This window comes from Globicephala melas, chromosome 4 (assembly GCF_963455315.2).
Source record: "Globicephala melas chromosome 4, mGloMel1.2, whole genome shotgun sequence".
NCBI lineage: Eukaryota > Metazoa > Chordata > Mammalia > Artiodactyla > Delphinidae > Globicephala > Globicephala melas.
In genome coordinates, this window is record NC_083317.1 from 67,630,188 (window position 1) to 67,645,688 (window position 15,501).

A 15,501-nucleotide genomic window follows, 5' to 3' on the forward strand; every position below is an offset into this window, starting at 1 on the left:
TTAATCACATTATATCATTCCTTCTCCCCTCTGAAGGGGGAATATCCCAATGCTATGCTAGTGATGGCTGTATAGAAATAACCCATTATATATATTTTATATAAAATATGGGACTAACAACCATTCTATAAGCATTCCTCATAAGTTATTTGAAATACAGCTCTTAAATGGTCATATTGGGACCCCGTGGTTGAGAACTACTGGTCTAATACACGCCAGGAAAGAATAAACCTTTATATTTCTAGAGGGGAATACTAAAAGTGCATTAGTTAAAAGTTGTACCCATGTGAAGGGAGGGAATTTCATAACAGACGTTAATCCCACCTATAGTATATTTCTCTAATAAGCTAATTTTTTTCAGTGTAACATTTAGGGTTCACAAGGACAGCCTCAAGGCCCATATTTATTAGCTAATATGCTGCTTCTGTTACAGGCTTCAGTTTCTTCTTTTGGAAAATTATGGATTATGAGTAAATAATCACTAATATCCTTTCCACCTCTAAAATTTAGAGGCAACATGACTCAGTACATTGCTCAGATACCAGATGCTATTTAATTACTTTGATATTTTGTCTAACCCCCCAGCAATTAGTGAAACAGCATTAGTACTAACTAGGAGTCTATCACAATATTCTCATTTTTCTATCTGCATTTTAAAATCAATTTCAAATTTTGTACATTTTATTAAAACGTTCAGTATCTTTCTTTTGGTCTCTCTCCACACAGTTTCCTTCCTTGGCTGGGCTTTCCTCCATTATTCCCCTTGTTAGCTTGGCCCCTTACCTGTGGATACACTTCTAGATGCAGACTACCCTCCTACCCTCACCTGCTTACATTTCCTTCAGATTAGCCCCACTGTGAACCCACTCCTATGTGAACAGGAATTACTGGGCAAATCACCTTTTACTCAGTATTATCAATTATTGTGGTCTATTTTCATGACCATCCTTCAATAAAATTCAAAACTAACAGCATATGCAAGAGGAATATGCATGGACTTCTTTCTGTACATATATGTCAAAGAAATGAGGACGCTTGATAACTAGTAACAGATGGGGTGACATAAGCCTACTAGAGAAAAAATAACATGAACCCAGGCTTATTAGCTCATTAGTATCAGATGCTTGAGGATTTGGTCATAAGAGAATTATTTCTGATACCTAAAGTGCTTATAAAGGAACTGAGATAAAATTAAGAAACTCAGTAAAGTAAAACTTTGGTTAGAGGAGAAAAATCCTGAACTATAACCATATCATAACCATACTTCCTTTGATCTGGGGTAAGCAATTCTGAAATGAAGACGCTTGGGGTGGGGCAGGAGAATGATTCAAAACTAGTCTAAAGCGGGTATATCTAGCACTTCCCAGTTTTATTTTACCACAACTTTGAGAACTTCTTTTAGTCTGAAATTTTCACCTACTACCTTTTAATCATTATTTTAAAATAATGTTTTTTGCCTTTAAGGGAAACAGAATGTCATTTTCCTGATTATAGTTTTTTGGTGTTTTTCTTTCTAGAACAAAGGTTGATTCTAAATTTCCCAAACATCATTTTAGAATCCTAACAACGACCCTTAGTTTAACTATCATTAAAAGCAAAACACTTAAATATTGTGAATCAGTACGTTGTACACCTGAAACTTATATAATATTGTACATCAACTATACCTCAATTGCAAAAAAAGTTAGTAAGTTTTTGTCACGGCATTTTTTGTGTGTTTTAAATCTTCCTCCAGAACTTCTGACAAAAGGATGTAAGAAGCATATTTTTTAAACATAGTCCAAAAGTTCATTATATTAAAGAGATAGCTTTAAGAATTACTCTAAATCAATCATTATGACACTGGTAACAGTTCTGCATTTGTAAAGCACTGTTCCAAGTTCATAGACTCCTTAACTGTTCAGTATTGATTTTTACGTTTACCTTGAAACTGAACAATAAAGGAAAACTTCATATATTGAGGGAATATGCTCTAATAAGGGAATCTTACTGAAATTATTTCATTTTTACTAAGATTATACTTTTAAAATTTGGAATTTCTAAAATCAAAATTCTAAATTTCTAAATTCTAAAATAACTTTGCTTATCTTCTCCTATGAAGAAGTATTCTCCTATGAAGAAGTATTATCATTAGATAATTTGTATTATCTATAATAAGTATTATCATTAGAGTGCGCAAATATTCCTTCATCGACTATAAAAGGAAGGGTCAGGGACTAAGGACAGTCAGGGTGACCGTAAACAACTTGGACATGTCACAGAGTTCCACTTCTTAACTGAGACAATATCTAACGGAACTCAGTGGTACTTGTTAGCATGGGTACTCTATTGCAGGCTCGACCCCTGGAACAGAGCTACTTGATAAATAATCCTTTACATACATTCATGTTGCTGGATCCCTCTAGAATACAGATGAAGAAAAACCCAAACACATAGACAAGAATATCTAAAACAGAAAGGTTCCAAATTTAGCATGCCAGTTTATCCTGGTTCAACAAAGGAATAAGAAATAATAACAACAATAAGAGAAGCAGCAAGCATTTATATGTAAAACATTTAGTACAGTAAGCACTTTATATTAACTCATTTAATCCTCTAACAATTGACCGGATACTTTTCTGATACTATTTTACAAATAAGGAAACTAACTCAGAGGTTATTTCAAGGTCACCCAGCTAGGAAGTAGCAGAGGTGAGATTTAATCTAGATCTGGAATCCATGTTGTTAATCGCTATACTATAAACCTCTAGGTTAATAAAAAGATTCTAAATGGAAACAATTGAATAGATTATAGAGATTATATATATATGGGTAGTGAGGTGGATCACTAAAGCCATTACAAACTTCTACCAATAGTTCTTTAGACAGAGCTACCCAAAGAAACTAAGTGAACTGTCAAACAACCTCATAATAAATTAGGCCTTGGACCCATGCTCTCTACTCCCAATACTGAAGTCTACTCCTTAAAGCCCCCATCCCTACAATTTTATGAAGCCACAAGAATTACCTGACCACTCAACAAAGTAACATACTTTCACATAAAAGCAGAAAAAAAATCAGCAGTTAATGCTTTGAATTTAAGTGATATGAATAAGTTTATCCAAAACTGATTTTTTTTTCATTATTGAGAAATTGACTTTAGATTTTAAGTAATACAGTAATCTTCTGGTAGAGCCTAAAAAAGCAAATGCCATATATCAGCTTCCAAATTAATGAAAAAAATATAAGTAAGCTATAAAAAATGCTCAGCTACATCATTATTTCCTTTCACTTTTAGAAATTAAAAAAGAGAAATAAAGAGGATCTTTAAGAGGCAATGAAAAAATATATACTTGAGAAATCAAAGCCTCAGAAAAGGACAATTTATCTGTGGCTTTTCCTTCTCTCCTGCCAAATGCTTCTTTTCCCTTTCCTGATGAGTCAGGGAAGATAGAAGATATATTGATAAAAAGTGTGAAGGGTTTTAATTCTTCCTTAAATCAGGTGTCTAGCTTCTTAAGATTGATTCATTCAAAGACCCTGCTCTTGTTTCACTGTTTTATTGTACTTGACTGTTTCACTTTCTCCTTCATTCCTTGAAGCATAAGCTTTCCTTAAGTTAAAGGCTGCTCAGGAGGGGGTCAAAAAAAGGCTGCTTTCATTCCTTAGAACTGTCTCTTCCCAGACTTGTACTTAAGATCACACATTTTCTTTAGTTTGTAGAAACCAGATCAAAACTTATATATACCCTCAGGTGTGGGCAAGAAAACATGAAGATTCCATTCTTGTATCCACAGTTTAATTATGTCAATTGTTTTCTTATTTTGCCTACAGAGAAAGGCATAAAGGAAGCACAAAAGAAAAGACTCAAAAGATACACTTACAGACTCATAAAGTTGTTTACAGGTTTGGCTGGCATCAATTTTCCCTGCAAAGGAAGCTGTTGGAACCGTAGTGTTTAATTCATGTACTATTCTGTCATCAATCGTCCTCATCACCTTGAGTAATTCCTATATATATTTAAAATAAAAGAATAGTAACTTGAATGGAAAGTTAAGTGGTTAAAAAAAGACCATTTAAGCAAAACTAAATAAATAAATAAAGCTCTTGGATATGTTACAACCCTGTGAATTAGGAGTGGGGAAACCACACTATATATAGTGCAACCACAGAAAAATCTTTTTTACAAGAATGAGAGGTAGGTTATGTAATAGTAATTCTAACAATTGGCACAACTCTTTCCTTGGTCCCACTGTGATCATCTTAAGTGTAAAGATGGTTTCATTCATTTGTAAACCCCATGTTCCGGCACGGTGCTCAGCAAACACTGTGTTCTTTCCATCTCCAGCATACAGCCAATAAAGGATTCTACTGAATTTGATTACCCCAACTTGTCCAAAACAACCCAGCATCATTGCTTGCTCTGTTCCCTCTTTGTCTATCATTCTAAAATGTGGTGCTAGACAGAAATTTTCTAGAAAGATACACAAGAAACTATCAGCAGTGATTAACGTGCAGACGTTAATCTATATCCTTTCAAGCTTTTTTTCCTTTCAGGCTTTTTCTTAGTTTTTTACTACGATTGTGTATTATTTTTGTAACAAAAATAAAGTATACTGCTAGAAAAGAAATCAAATCTCTTTGTGGCTTTCTTGTTCATAGAACAAGTAGTTTTACCTTTTCTCAGTTACCCAAGTTCACATTTCCCAAGGATCTCTCTCCTCTAAAAGAGGCTCCAACTCTCAAAACCCAATCAAAATAAAAATAATACCAAAAGGGCAGGGATCTTAGAAAGACCCTGATGAGTATACCAACACAGCATAGTCCCTTCTCCCCACATTTTGATTAGGGTACTTCTTTTCACTTGTCACTAGACAAAGGCTGGGCATCAGCTACCTTCTGTCTGCAGATGATATAAACTCTAGAAAAGGTTTCTAGTAGTATACCCCTTTCTTTCTCTTTTAATCCACCCTTACCTCACCCTGGCCCCACAAAACAAAACACAATCACAGAAAAATCATTAAGAAAACAGAAGTGTATAATACTAGGACTATACTTAATGAAAACATCCAGGAAGTTAACATTTAATATTAATGTGTATTAAAAGCATCTTTGCTTGATCCTCTACTTCGTTCAACATATGAACCTATTTCTTTGCCAAACTTAAATCCATCACTGAAATCAGCTTCTTCATTCCTTTCATCCATTTTTTTTTTGGTCATATTAAAAATGACAGATTTTGGGCTTCCCTGGTGGTGCAGTGGTTGAGAGTCCGCCTGCCGATGCAGGGGACGCGGGTTTGTGCCCTGGTCCGGGAAGATCCCACATGCCGCGGAGCGGCTGGGCCCGTGAGCCATGGCCGCTGAGCCTGCGCGTCCGGAGCCTGTGCTCCGCAACGGGAGAGGCCACAGCAGTGAGAGGCCCGCGTACCACAAAAAAAAAAAAAAAAAAAAAAAAAGACAGATTTTAATCTGAAAATTGGCAGGAGTGTGATTTGCATACATTATTTAATCACATGATTGTGAATTAGTTATAGTTACCGTTCTTTTTTATTGAATTATAGTCGATTTACAATATTATATTAATTTCAAACATACAATGTAATGATTCAGTATTTTTATAGATTATACTAAATTTAAAGTTATTAAAAAAATATTGGCTATATTCCCTATGCTGTATCATCCATTTGTTAAAATAAACTTTTATTATGATTAAAGTATTACACAATCATTTTGGAAAATTTAGGAAAAAATTTAAAGAAAATAGAATCATCCATATTTTTAAATTAATTTTTATTGGAGTATGGTTGCTTTACAATGTTGTGTTCAGTTTTTTCTATACATATCTGCAAATATTTTTATCAAATTGAGGTACTGTATAACATTTAAAAGTTTTTACTTTATGGAATTATGAGCATTCTGCCCTTGTTACCTTGAAGACATTTTTAATAGGTGCATAAATATTCTGTTCTGTAGAGGTATCACAACTTATTTGACCATTTCCCTCATAATTAACAGCTAGGCGTTTCCAATTATAATAACCATTTAGGCCATTCAGTCTGTCTGCAGCCTAGATTCTATTCCTACCAGGCTATTAATCTTTAATTAGTAATTTAATGCCCTTTTCTAGAACCCAATCTAGAAGCAAAACAGCTTGTAGAAGGCTCATAATTTAGACTAATAAAAACAGGCAAACATCAGATCTAAAACCAACTTCACTATCTTATCCCCTCTTCTTGTATCTTTCTATTTTTGTCAATAGTATCAAGATTCTCTGTAAACTGGAATTCTTAGGGGATAATCTTAACATATTCACTAAGCAACCACAATTTTAAATAATGTTTTATGTACAGTAGAGAATATATAATGTCAGTAAGTGGCAAATTTCAAACAAACAGCGGCAGTACTATTTAGAGTCAAAAAATAGGTAAGTAGCAAACAGGGACCTTCCTTGCCAACTTTACCTCCTACAACTTGCCTATTAAAACAAAACCAAAAAAAAACCTTTAAAATCCCTCTCGTCTTTCCCTCTCTCTAAATCGAACTGATCCTGAGGCCAAGGTTTACATTATACCTTTTAGATAAAGCTTTCCTTGACTGAGAGTCCTCAGCAATCTTTCTTCTTTAAACATATGCAGCAATTAGAGAGACCACAGAGTTGATTCATTAACTCACTCTTCATTCAAAAAATACTTACTAATGTCTAATGGTTAGGCACCATTCTAAACACCAGGGTTATAATGGTGAATAAAATAGAAAAGGCCCTTGCTCTTATGGAGCAAAATTCTCAGAGGGGGAGAGAGACAATAAACAAGTACCCCAATAAATGAGATAATTTCAGTACTGAAAAGTACTACAAAAAAGAAAACTGGTAATGGGATGAAGAATGACTAGGTGGGGCTGAGGGGCTAATACTTTAGATAGGGAGATCAAGGAAGGCCTCTCCAGGACATAACATTTGAGCTGAGATCTGAGTGATATAAATAAGCCAACTAAAAGGACATCTGGGGGAACAAGTCAAAAATTAAGAGGCAAGAACAAACTTGGGGATGTTTGAAGAACTAAAGGCGGCAAGTGGGCTGGAAGTGAATAAGGGAAAGAGTGGTATTAGGTGAGATCAGAGTTGAGGAGAAAATAAAGGACAGTAGAGACAACAGAAACAATTAAGGGTTTTTTTCCTAAAGGAAACAGGGTTTTAGGCAAGGGAATGATATAACGATTAATTTTTTAAAAGGTAACTTCGACTGCTATGTGGAGAATGGAAACAGGGTGATCATTCAGCAGACTACTCTGGTGGTCTAGGCAAGAGACAAAGAGGTAGCAGTGGAATCAGGGAGAAGAAGTTGGATTCAGGATATATTTTGAAGAGAGAGCTGATAGGACTTGCTGATGAATTGGTGTTGGGGGATAAGAAAAGAAAACAGAATGACGCTTAGGATTGAGACCTGAGCAACCGAATGGATGGTAGAGTCATTAATTAATGGTGGGGAGAGACTGGGAGAGGAAAAGATTTGGAAGGAGTGGGAAGATCAAGATCCTATTCTGACTCAGAGGATATTTTACATTTAGGATTATTGTTAATTGTTTGCGACACTGGTATTGTTTAAAATTGTAATCTTTTAGAAATAAAGACTGAAATATTTACAGAACAAAAGATCTACCTGGGATGTGCTTCAAAATAATCTGGTTAGGATGGGGAAAATGGTAGTATATAAATGAAACAAGAGTGGCCATGAACTGATTGTTGGAACTGAAAGATGAGTACACAGGGATTCATGGTACTCTCTCTCCTTTTGTAAAATTTGAAATTTTGCATAATAAAAAGTTTTTTTAAAAAATTCTGTTGTGGACATGTGAAGTTTGAGATGCCTGTTAGATATGAGTTAAAAAGTTAAGCAGAAAGTTGAATATACCAGTCTGACACTGAACTGGGCTGAATTTATATTAACAAATTTTATTTATTTATTTATGCATGCATGCGGGATCTTAGTTCCCTGACCAGGGATTGAACCTGGACCCTCAGCAGTGAGAGCTTGGAGTCCTAACAACTGGACTGCCAGGGAATTCCCCAAATTAATGTTTTTAAAGCCATGAAACAAGAAGAGATCACTGAGGGAGACTGTAGGGAATAAAGGGGGTTAATGATCAAGAAGGAACTCTAGCATCTAAAACTACAGGAGAAAGACTGAGATGTCACAGAAGTCAGAAGAAGAAAGGTTTCAAGAAGGAAACGGTCAACTGTGTTGAATGTTACTAGGAAGTCAATAAAGATGTGGACAGAAATTAACTTTTTAGATTTAGCAGGATGGAAACTATGGGTGATTTCACAAGAGTCATTTAAATAGAGTGTTTAATGGACTGAAAAGTTAATGTGGCTTAAGTACAGAGAATAAGAGAAAGCATGGTGTAAAATGAGGTCCACCATTACAGATCATGTTATAGGATTTTAGTCTTTTTCCTGAAAGCAATAGGGAACCAATGAAGTGTTTAAATACAGTGGAGTTACATGATCTGATTTGTATTCTGAAATGATTGCCTAAGTTAAAGAATTAAAGTGTGGAAAATGGATTAGAGAGAAACAAGAGTAGATGCAAAGAGGTTAGTTAGAAGACTGATGCAGGTGAAAGGTTTTATCATTTCCTAGAGTTTTGATTTACTTTGAACTTTAACTAGTTTTGAATCTGATCATTAGCAATACAGCCAATTTTCCCTCCAATAAAACAATTTGGACATACTGTTAAGTTCCTTACAGCAATGGGAATTTACTGGCATTAACTAGGTAATAAATCAAACAATTTCAGCCTTACAAATGTGAATTTTCAAATATATGTGTTCTCTGTGTGCTAAAGAATCATCAATATATGATCTAGAGCTTGGCTTTTAATATGAAAGTCACCAGCTATCTATATAACCTCTATCTAATCTAACCTCTAAATAAAATGAGGTTATTTTAATCAAAATTGTTCAATTGCACGAGCTACATTTCAAGTGCTCAAGAGCCACATACTGCTAGTGGCTACCATATTGGACAGCACAAGTTTCCACCATCACAGAAAGCTCTACTGGACAGTGTTGAATTCAAGATAATATAATGACAAACTGATAGTGCACTTGTTAGGAATTGCTGAGAACTGTAAGCTACTTTTAACTATCACAGAAAAGATACTAGGAAAGCTAAAGATAAGGGGGGAAAAGGGGTAAGGCTCAGGAAGGAATTTCTTTCAAAATTGCAAAAGGAGAAGGAAAAGAACTATAAACTACCTCACTAGGCACAAATTTCTTTACAGTACAAAAGGTGCCAGAGCTCTTAAGGCAACTCCAAGGGGGTCTAGAGAAAAGCTTGGGTACCCTCACAGACTGAGAGCAGATGAAGGTTAATACAGGCACATAAGTGCTGCCATTAAACTATACGTATCATTCATAAGGAATTACTAACTACCTACCTGATACTTTGTTCCAATGGCATACCCTCTCTCTCACAAATTCACCAAGAAAATATAAAGAAGACACCCCTGAGCAGATAGCATACAACAAACTGCAACACAAGTCCACAGAGATAATACAGAAATATACACAGTTCAGTGGCTCTCTGAAGACTACATCTTTGTATAGGAGCTGGAACCCTAATCAGCTTCTAAGTGTCAAAGAACAGCAGAAGATAACTCTCCAAACTTTGTAGTGCCTCCAGCTTCTCCTTTCTTTCTCCTCAAAACAACAAGAAATTCTGATATATCATGAATTTTTAACTTTAGGCTAACCCTTTTAAGTTATTCAGGCACTTACCTTGGAATTGCATTTTATGTATTACCTTTAACTGTGGGGTGAAAATCTCACCCTCTTGGAAGGCAATTTCAGTACTGAAGGACTGACCATATCTAGCAGCAGGGAGGGGTGGAGAAAATTTTCTACTGCCCCTGCAATTATACTATATTCCTAAGGTTACTCCTTAGATAAATTCTTTTTATTATTTTGGGAAGCTTTTAGAGTACACGGGGGGTGGTAAAAGGTCTATTACTTGACAGTAAAATTAAAATGTACTCCACAGAATGATCTGAAATTTCTTAACCTTTCTTCTCCTCACTCTCTGCCTGAAGGTACCCAGAAGTAGATCCCATTCAATGGTTCTCCTTCTGGCTCCTCAAACTCCATTTTCATAACAATGCTCACACTGTGCTTCCCCCAAGCCAAAAATACAGACTTGCCTACAACTGCCAGAGTCCTGTGCGGTCCTCTGCACTCCCAGGCAAGGGAACAGGGAGCAGCTAGGTATGCTGCAAAAGATACCATCACTGATGCTAGAAAATAGTCTATTTAGTCTGTACCTAATTACCAAACAACTCAGAATCAATTGTGTGTAAATAAATAAATATTCTTACCAGAAATACCAAGACTTAAACATTCTAGGAATACTTAGTTGATTTTGCTCAGGTGATATATGAACTGGGTCTCAGATAGAGTCAGGAAGAAGGGATTTCAGGGTGTTAAGTGGAAAAAAGCACACAGAAATGACAAAACATCATGTGTTCAGGGAAAAGTAGGCCTATGTGGCTGGACAGCAGAGTTCAAATGTACATTGGAAGTGGCAGGGGTTGGGGAGAGAGAAGTATGTATGAATACGGGCAGTGGTGAGAGTTAACTAAGCAGAGGCACTTTGGGATTGGATTTTAAAAGGACTTGTATGTCATGTTAAGTAGTTTAGACTTAGTCGTATAATCCTGAAATTAGATGCATGGTTCAGATCCTAAAATTTAGAAGATAACAGTATGAAGCCATAGCATTTTGAAAGGGAGATATATTAGAGAAAGGAATGACTGAAGATAAGAGCTACAGCAAAGCTAATTGCAAAAATGATAGGGCGCTAACAAAGACTGTGGGTGTGGTAATAAATCTTCCTAAAACATTTTTGATCAATTCACCCCCTCTGCTCACTGACTCCCTAACCTCACACTTGGCATTCAAGGCCTTTCATAACCTGGTTCCAATCTTTTGTGTAATCCCAATGTGCTCCTGTGCAAATTCTGAATTCCAGCAATTTGCTACTTCCCCCCCCAATATATAAAACTTTCTGCCTATATACTATTCCTTCTACCTAGAATTCCCCTGTTTCTGTCTACCTCTGGTACAACTCAATTCCCATCTATTGACTTAATTCTCTCTGAACTGTTACAGCATTGTGTTCATATTCTAAATATCCTCTACACGTTTTATATCTCTGCTTGAGTTCCTTGTTTTATATCCTGCCCACTCAGTCTCTCCAAGTGCCTGATACCTAGCAGGTTTCTGTTATGGACTGAACAGTGTCCCCCCTCGGCCCCCCTCCTGCCCCCAATTTCGTATGTTGAAGCCCTAACACCCAGTGTGACTGTTTTTGGAGACAGGGCCTTTAGGGAGGTAATTAAGGTTAAATGAGGTCATAAGGGTGGGACACTAATCCCATAGAACTGGTGTCATTGTAAAAGGAAGAGACACCAGAGATCTCTCTCCCTCTGTGTGCACACAGAGGTCATATGAGGATACAGTGATGAGGTAGCAACTTACTTTGAAATGCATCAAAAATTAAAAATAAAAAGTGGATTGACGGATAGATTGAGGGATGGTATGTGATTTAGTAAATATAGTGAATCACTGTAGAATCTACACAGTGGGTACATGAGTATTCATTGTAAAATTCTTTGAACTTTCTACAGTGTTTCAACATCTTCATAATAAAATTCTGGGGAAAAAGTAACTAAATCTTTATAATAAAAAGTACACAATTTTCTGTTTCTCTTCCACAGTATTCAGTGCAGTGCTTTTCACATATAAGGTACCTACATACAAAATGTAACGGTTTCACAGCTCTAAAAAACATAAACTTTGATTAATAATTTGTGAGTGTGCCAGTTAACTACAGTTTATAATTTTACAAAATTCATTTAAATGAAAATGTTATACTAAAATTTTATTTTCAGATATATTTTTTTTTTACATTTGTATGCCTCTGAAGCAGTAAGGGCAAATGTTCTTATACTCATTCACAATGAGGTTAAATGATATGCCAAGGCCAGCTCTGGAAAACCTGATCTTCTTTTAACCCAGGGTATTCTCCATTATAAACCACACATTTGGAAAAGTCCTAGAGAAACAATCTAAAAACTTCTCCAGGTTTCACTAATGAGATTCATTTTATGACTTTTTAATTTACATTATCTCTGTGAATAAAATGGTTCTGCAAGACAGTTTAGCTTTTGCCCACTTACAACATCTCATCTGAACTTCCAAAAGAAAATGAAAGTGTTCTTTAAGCACTGTTGAATGTTTCAACAACTCAAAGAGATCTTTTGAAATTTGATTTTAGAGATTTAAATAATTATAGAGATGGAAGGCATTTTAAATGTTATTTAACATAATCTTATTTCACAGATTCAAAAGTTAATTATGGAAGGGGTCAGGTGATTAGCTCAAGGTCCCAAAGCTGTTAATGGCAGAAGTAGTACTAGAACCCAGAACAACCAACTCCCTAACCAGGGTTCTTTCAGATAAACTTTAAGGCTATCATAGCTCAATTATCTGAGCTCACTAACCCAAGTTAAATCACAGGACTAACGTGACAAGACCAAGGCCACAAATGGGCTGGTTAACCTTAGAATCCAACAGTCTTTTTTCTACCTTATTTAAGATTTTTACAAATATTTGTATTTGTTAGGCACTTTGATCACATTTGAAGTCTGCTGCTGTTGTGCTGATCTAATCTGCGCAGCTGAAGTGGTGAAAAGGGTGTATATAATGCTGGAAAGACTCCACAGAAACTTCTTTGACCAAATGATGTTTGTCAAATAATTCAATCTGTTGAGATTATCTTCAAGAATATCACTCCCTAAAAACGGATGCAAGCACACAGCTTACTACAGAGGTCAGTGATACGTGAAATGATTTTTCATTATCTTTAGTTAAAAATACATTTTTCATTATTTTTAAATTCCACACTCTTATCAAGACAGCAGCACTTATGCTTACACTGGAACAGATAACTTTCATTGCAACTTCGTCAAAATCCAGACCCCCTGTTCTTTAATTCGTGGGTTAATAATCAGCCCTAGACCTCTGGTGTCTGAATATATAAAAGACATAACCTTTTTCTTAAATGTTACATTTTCTCTAATGGTTGGGAAGGCAGAGAACCAGCGCAGGTACTAGGATTAATCGACCCTTCAAACCTCCAAACGTTCTGACCCATCAAAATAGTGAAACTCGTACAATTTTTTTGTTTTATCAAGTAAATAAGCTTTCCTTCACTTTCTTCTCTCCTATAAATACTCAGCTTTAAACAGGAGGGGAATGACAGAGACTAAGAACTGAGTTCAGAGAATGGCTAAATGGTTGTTGCAATCCTTACCCACCCGGCCGGACTCGGCTTTGCCACCGAGGAACCACTGGAGTTTCTGGGTGCAGTTACTCAAGGCCTGGGAGAGCCATGACCCCAAGGCAGCAGCCTCGCTCCCTAAGGCCAAGCCCGCGCCCCTATGACCTCCAATGTCTCGAAAAAGGAGTTTTGAAATATCCGCTTTTGCCACAACTGGTCCGCACTCCCTCCCAGGCCAGAATAGGGAACAGGGTCCGGGGACAAAAGGAAGGTCACGCCTGCCGCGTGAGGAAAACCCCGTCACCTGGAACTCGGCGAACTCCTCACAGTTCACACCGCCACTGGGCGCCGCCATATTGGACACACACGAGGCCCCCGCCGCGAGCCAATCATCGCGAAGCAAAGGTGTCCGCGGCACCGCCTAACAAAAAATATTGAGAGGAATCTCAGCAAGAAAGCTGAGCTCAAGGTTTGTCTTTTCCCCTTAGCCTCGCCCACATGTAAACCCGTAATGCTGCTATCCTTCTTTTCACTCCTGGGCTTTTAACATGTCCTCCTGGAACTGGCCCAGGTGCATAGATCGAAGAATGTCAGAACTTGAAGGGATCGTTTTACTCCAATCCCATTTACTTAACAAAAGGGGAAACAGTTTCCTGGTCGCACCAACAAGGTGGTTCGAGAAGGAACTCTCAAGTAGAAGTGAGGTTTTTCTTAACCCTCCCGTCCCGACCCTTGATCAGAGGGGCTTTTGTTCTTTAAGAATTTGCGCCCACCAAGAAATGTCAAGAAAAGACATTGATGGCAGTGGGGGTTAAGGGTTGAATAAGGTGTTTAGGTGTGGAAATAATAAAATGTTTAGTTTTATAAAAATAGGCAAATAGAAAACAACATAGGAAGCATACATGTGAATTTCTCAGGTAGCCTGAGAGATACTCCCTAAAGCCAACCAAGAGATGAAGGCCACTGGTCACTAAGAACCCAATTACGCAGTTTTGAAAAAGGCATGTACACATTCATTGAAAATACTGAAAAAAGTGTACTGAAATACTGATTTATCTAGGCAGTGTGATTTCGGGGTCTACAGGTCACAAAAGTCCTACTTAGTAAGCATATTACTTTTCTTCTTTTTTGTTTTTTTTGGTACGCGGGCCTCTCACTGTTGTGGCTTCTCCCATTGCGGAGCACAGGCTCCGGACGCGCAGGCTCAGCGGCCATGGCTCACGGGCCTTGCTGCTCCGCAGTACGTGGGATTTTCGCGGACCGGGGCACGAACCCCTGTCCCCTAGCATCAACAGGCGGACGCTCAACCACTGCGCCACCAGGGAAGCCCCACTTTTCTTCTATTTTAAACGGGTACTTTCTTAGGTGCAGAGAAGGCCATTGCAAAGGCCCTCGAAACCAAGACTCCAAGACAGCAGTTTTGCGGCCGCTTCCAAGACGCGGCGCCAACAGAGACGTGGCTGGGTAGGGCACGCTGCCCGCACAGTCTGAGCGCCAAGCACGACCCACACGCTCCACGCTTCTAGTAGGCCCCGCCCATCGCCCGGACGTCACTCATGACCCGTTCGCTCTGCCCTCACCTCCCACAAGCCCCTCCCCAGAGTCCTGCTCGCGTCTCTGAGTTCGCTGCGCTCGGCGACCTTCAGCTTACCCGCGCCACCGGCCTTGCGGCACTGTGTTGGTCGGCGGAGTAGGCGGCCATGGGGAGCCTCCGCGGCCTGCGCCTGGCGGCTGGTGAGACGCGGGCCGGGCAGGGGGTGGGCGGGAAGCCAGCTCGGCCGCTGTGGGTGGAGGAAGCCTGCAGCCTCCTCAGGAATGGTAGTTGCTCTGTTCCATTACGCTTTCCCCTCAGGTAGTTCGGAATCCAGGGTAGTAATAGGGGGAGAGAGCAAGGGATGAGCGAGCAACTGGTAAGCAAGACACTGCGGGCTAGCCGAGAGTGACCCTCTGCATCCAACCAGCTGCCACCAACTTAACGAGCCGTTTTGCTCCCGGATCACTTTTCCGACCCCCAGCCCCTGTGAGCTCAGTTCTTAATGCACTTCCCATCCCTAAAACTACCCCATTGCCTGATTCATTCAGCTTTCCACGAGTCTTGAGCCTCCCCCTCCCCGCCACTCCCACCCCCACCATCTCTAGAGTTTATCTCTCAGAGAAATTTTGAGTCTAGGGTTTCCTACC

At 38.3% G+C, this 15,501-nt stretch overlaps 2 protein-coding genes across 5 annotated transcripts in view; one reads left to right on the plus strand and one right to left on the minus strand.

Annotated features, from left to right (window-relative positions):
• Positions 1-13,703, minus strand: part of MIX23 (mitochondrial matrix import factor 23) — a 28,974-nt gene extending 15,271 nt beyond the window's left edge. For all 3 annotated transcript variants that reach the window (XR_011377421.1, XR_011377420.1, XM_030858224.2), the window contains exons 1-2: positions 13,625-13,703; positions 3,864-3,989 (exon numbers count right to left, since the gene is read on the minus strand). Coding sequence is in view for 1 of the 3 variants with exons in the window: in XM_030858224.2 (XP_030714084.1) it covers positions 3,864-3,989; positions 13,625-13,675 (177 nt within the window). In the remaining 2 variants the exon portion in view is untranslated. The remainder of the gene's footprint in view (positions 1-3,863; positions 3,990-13,624) is intronic.
• Positions 13,704-14,879: 1,176 nt separating this feature from the next.
• Positions 14,880-15,501, plus strand: part of FAM162A (family with sequence similarity 162 member A) — a 34,697-nt gene continuing 34,075 nt past the window's right edge. Inside the window, exon 1 of one of the 2 annotated variants that reach the window (XM_060298143.1) lies at positions 14,880-15,054. In XM_060298143.1, coding sequence (XP_060154126.1) covers positions 15,021-15,054 — 34 coding nt within the window. In that variant the 5' untranslated portion in view covers positions 14,880-15,020. The remainder of the gene's footprint in view (positions 15,055-15,501) is intronic. The other variant, XM_030858209.3, reaches the window with a different exon arrangement.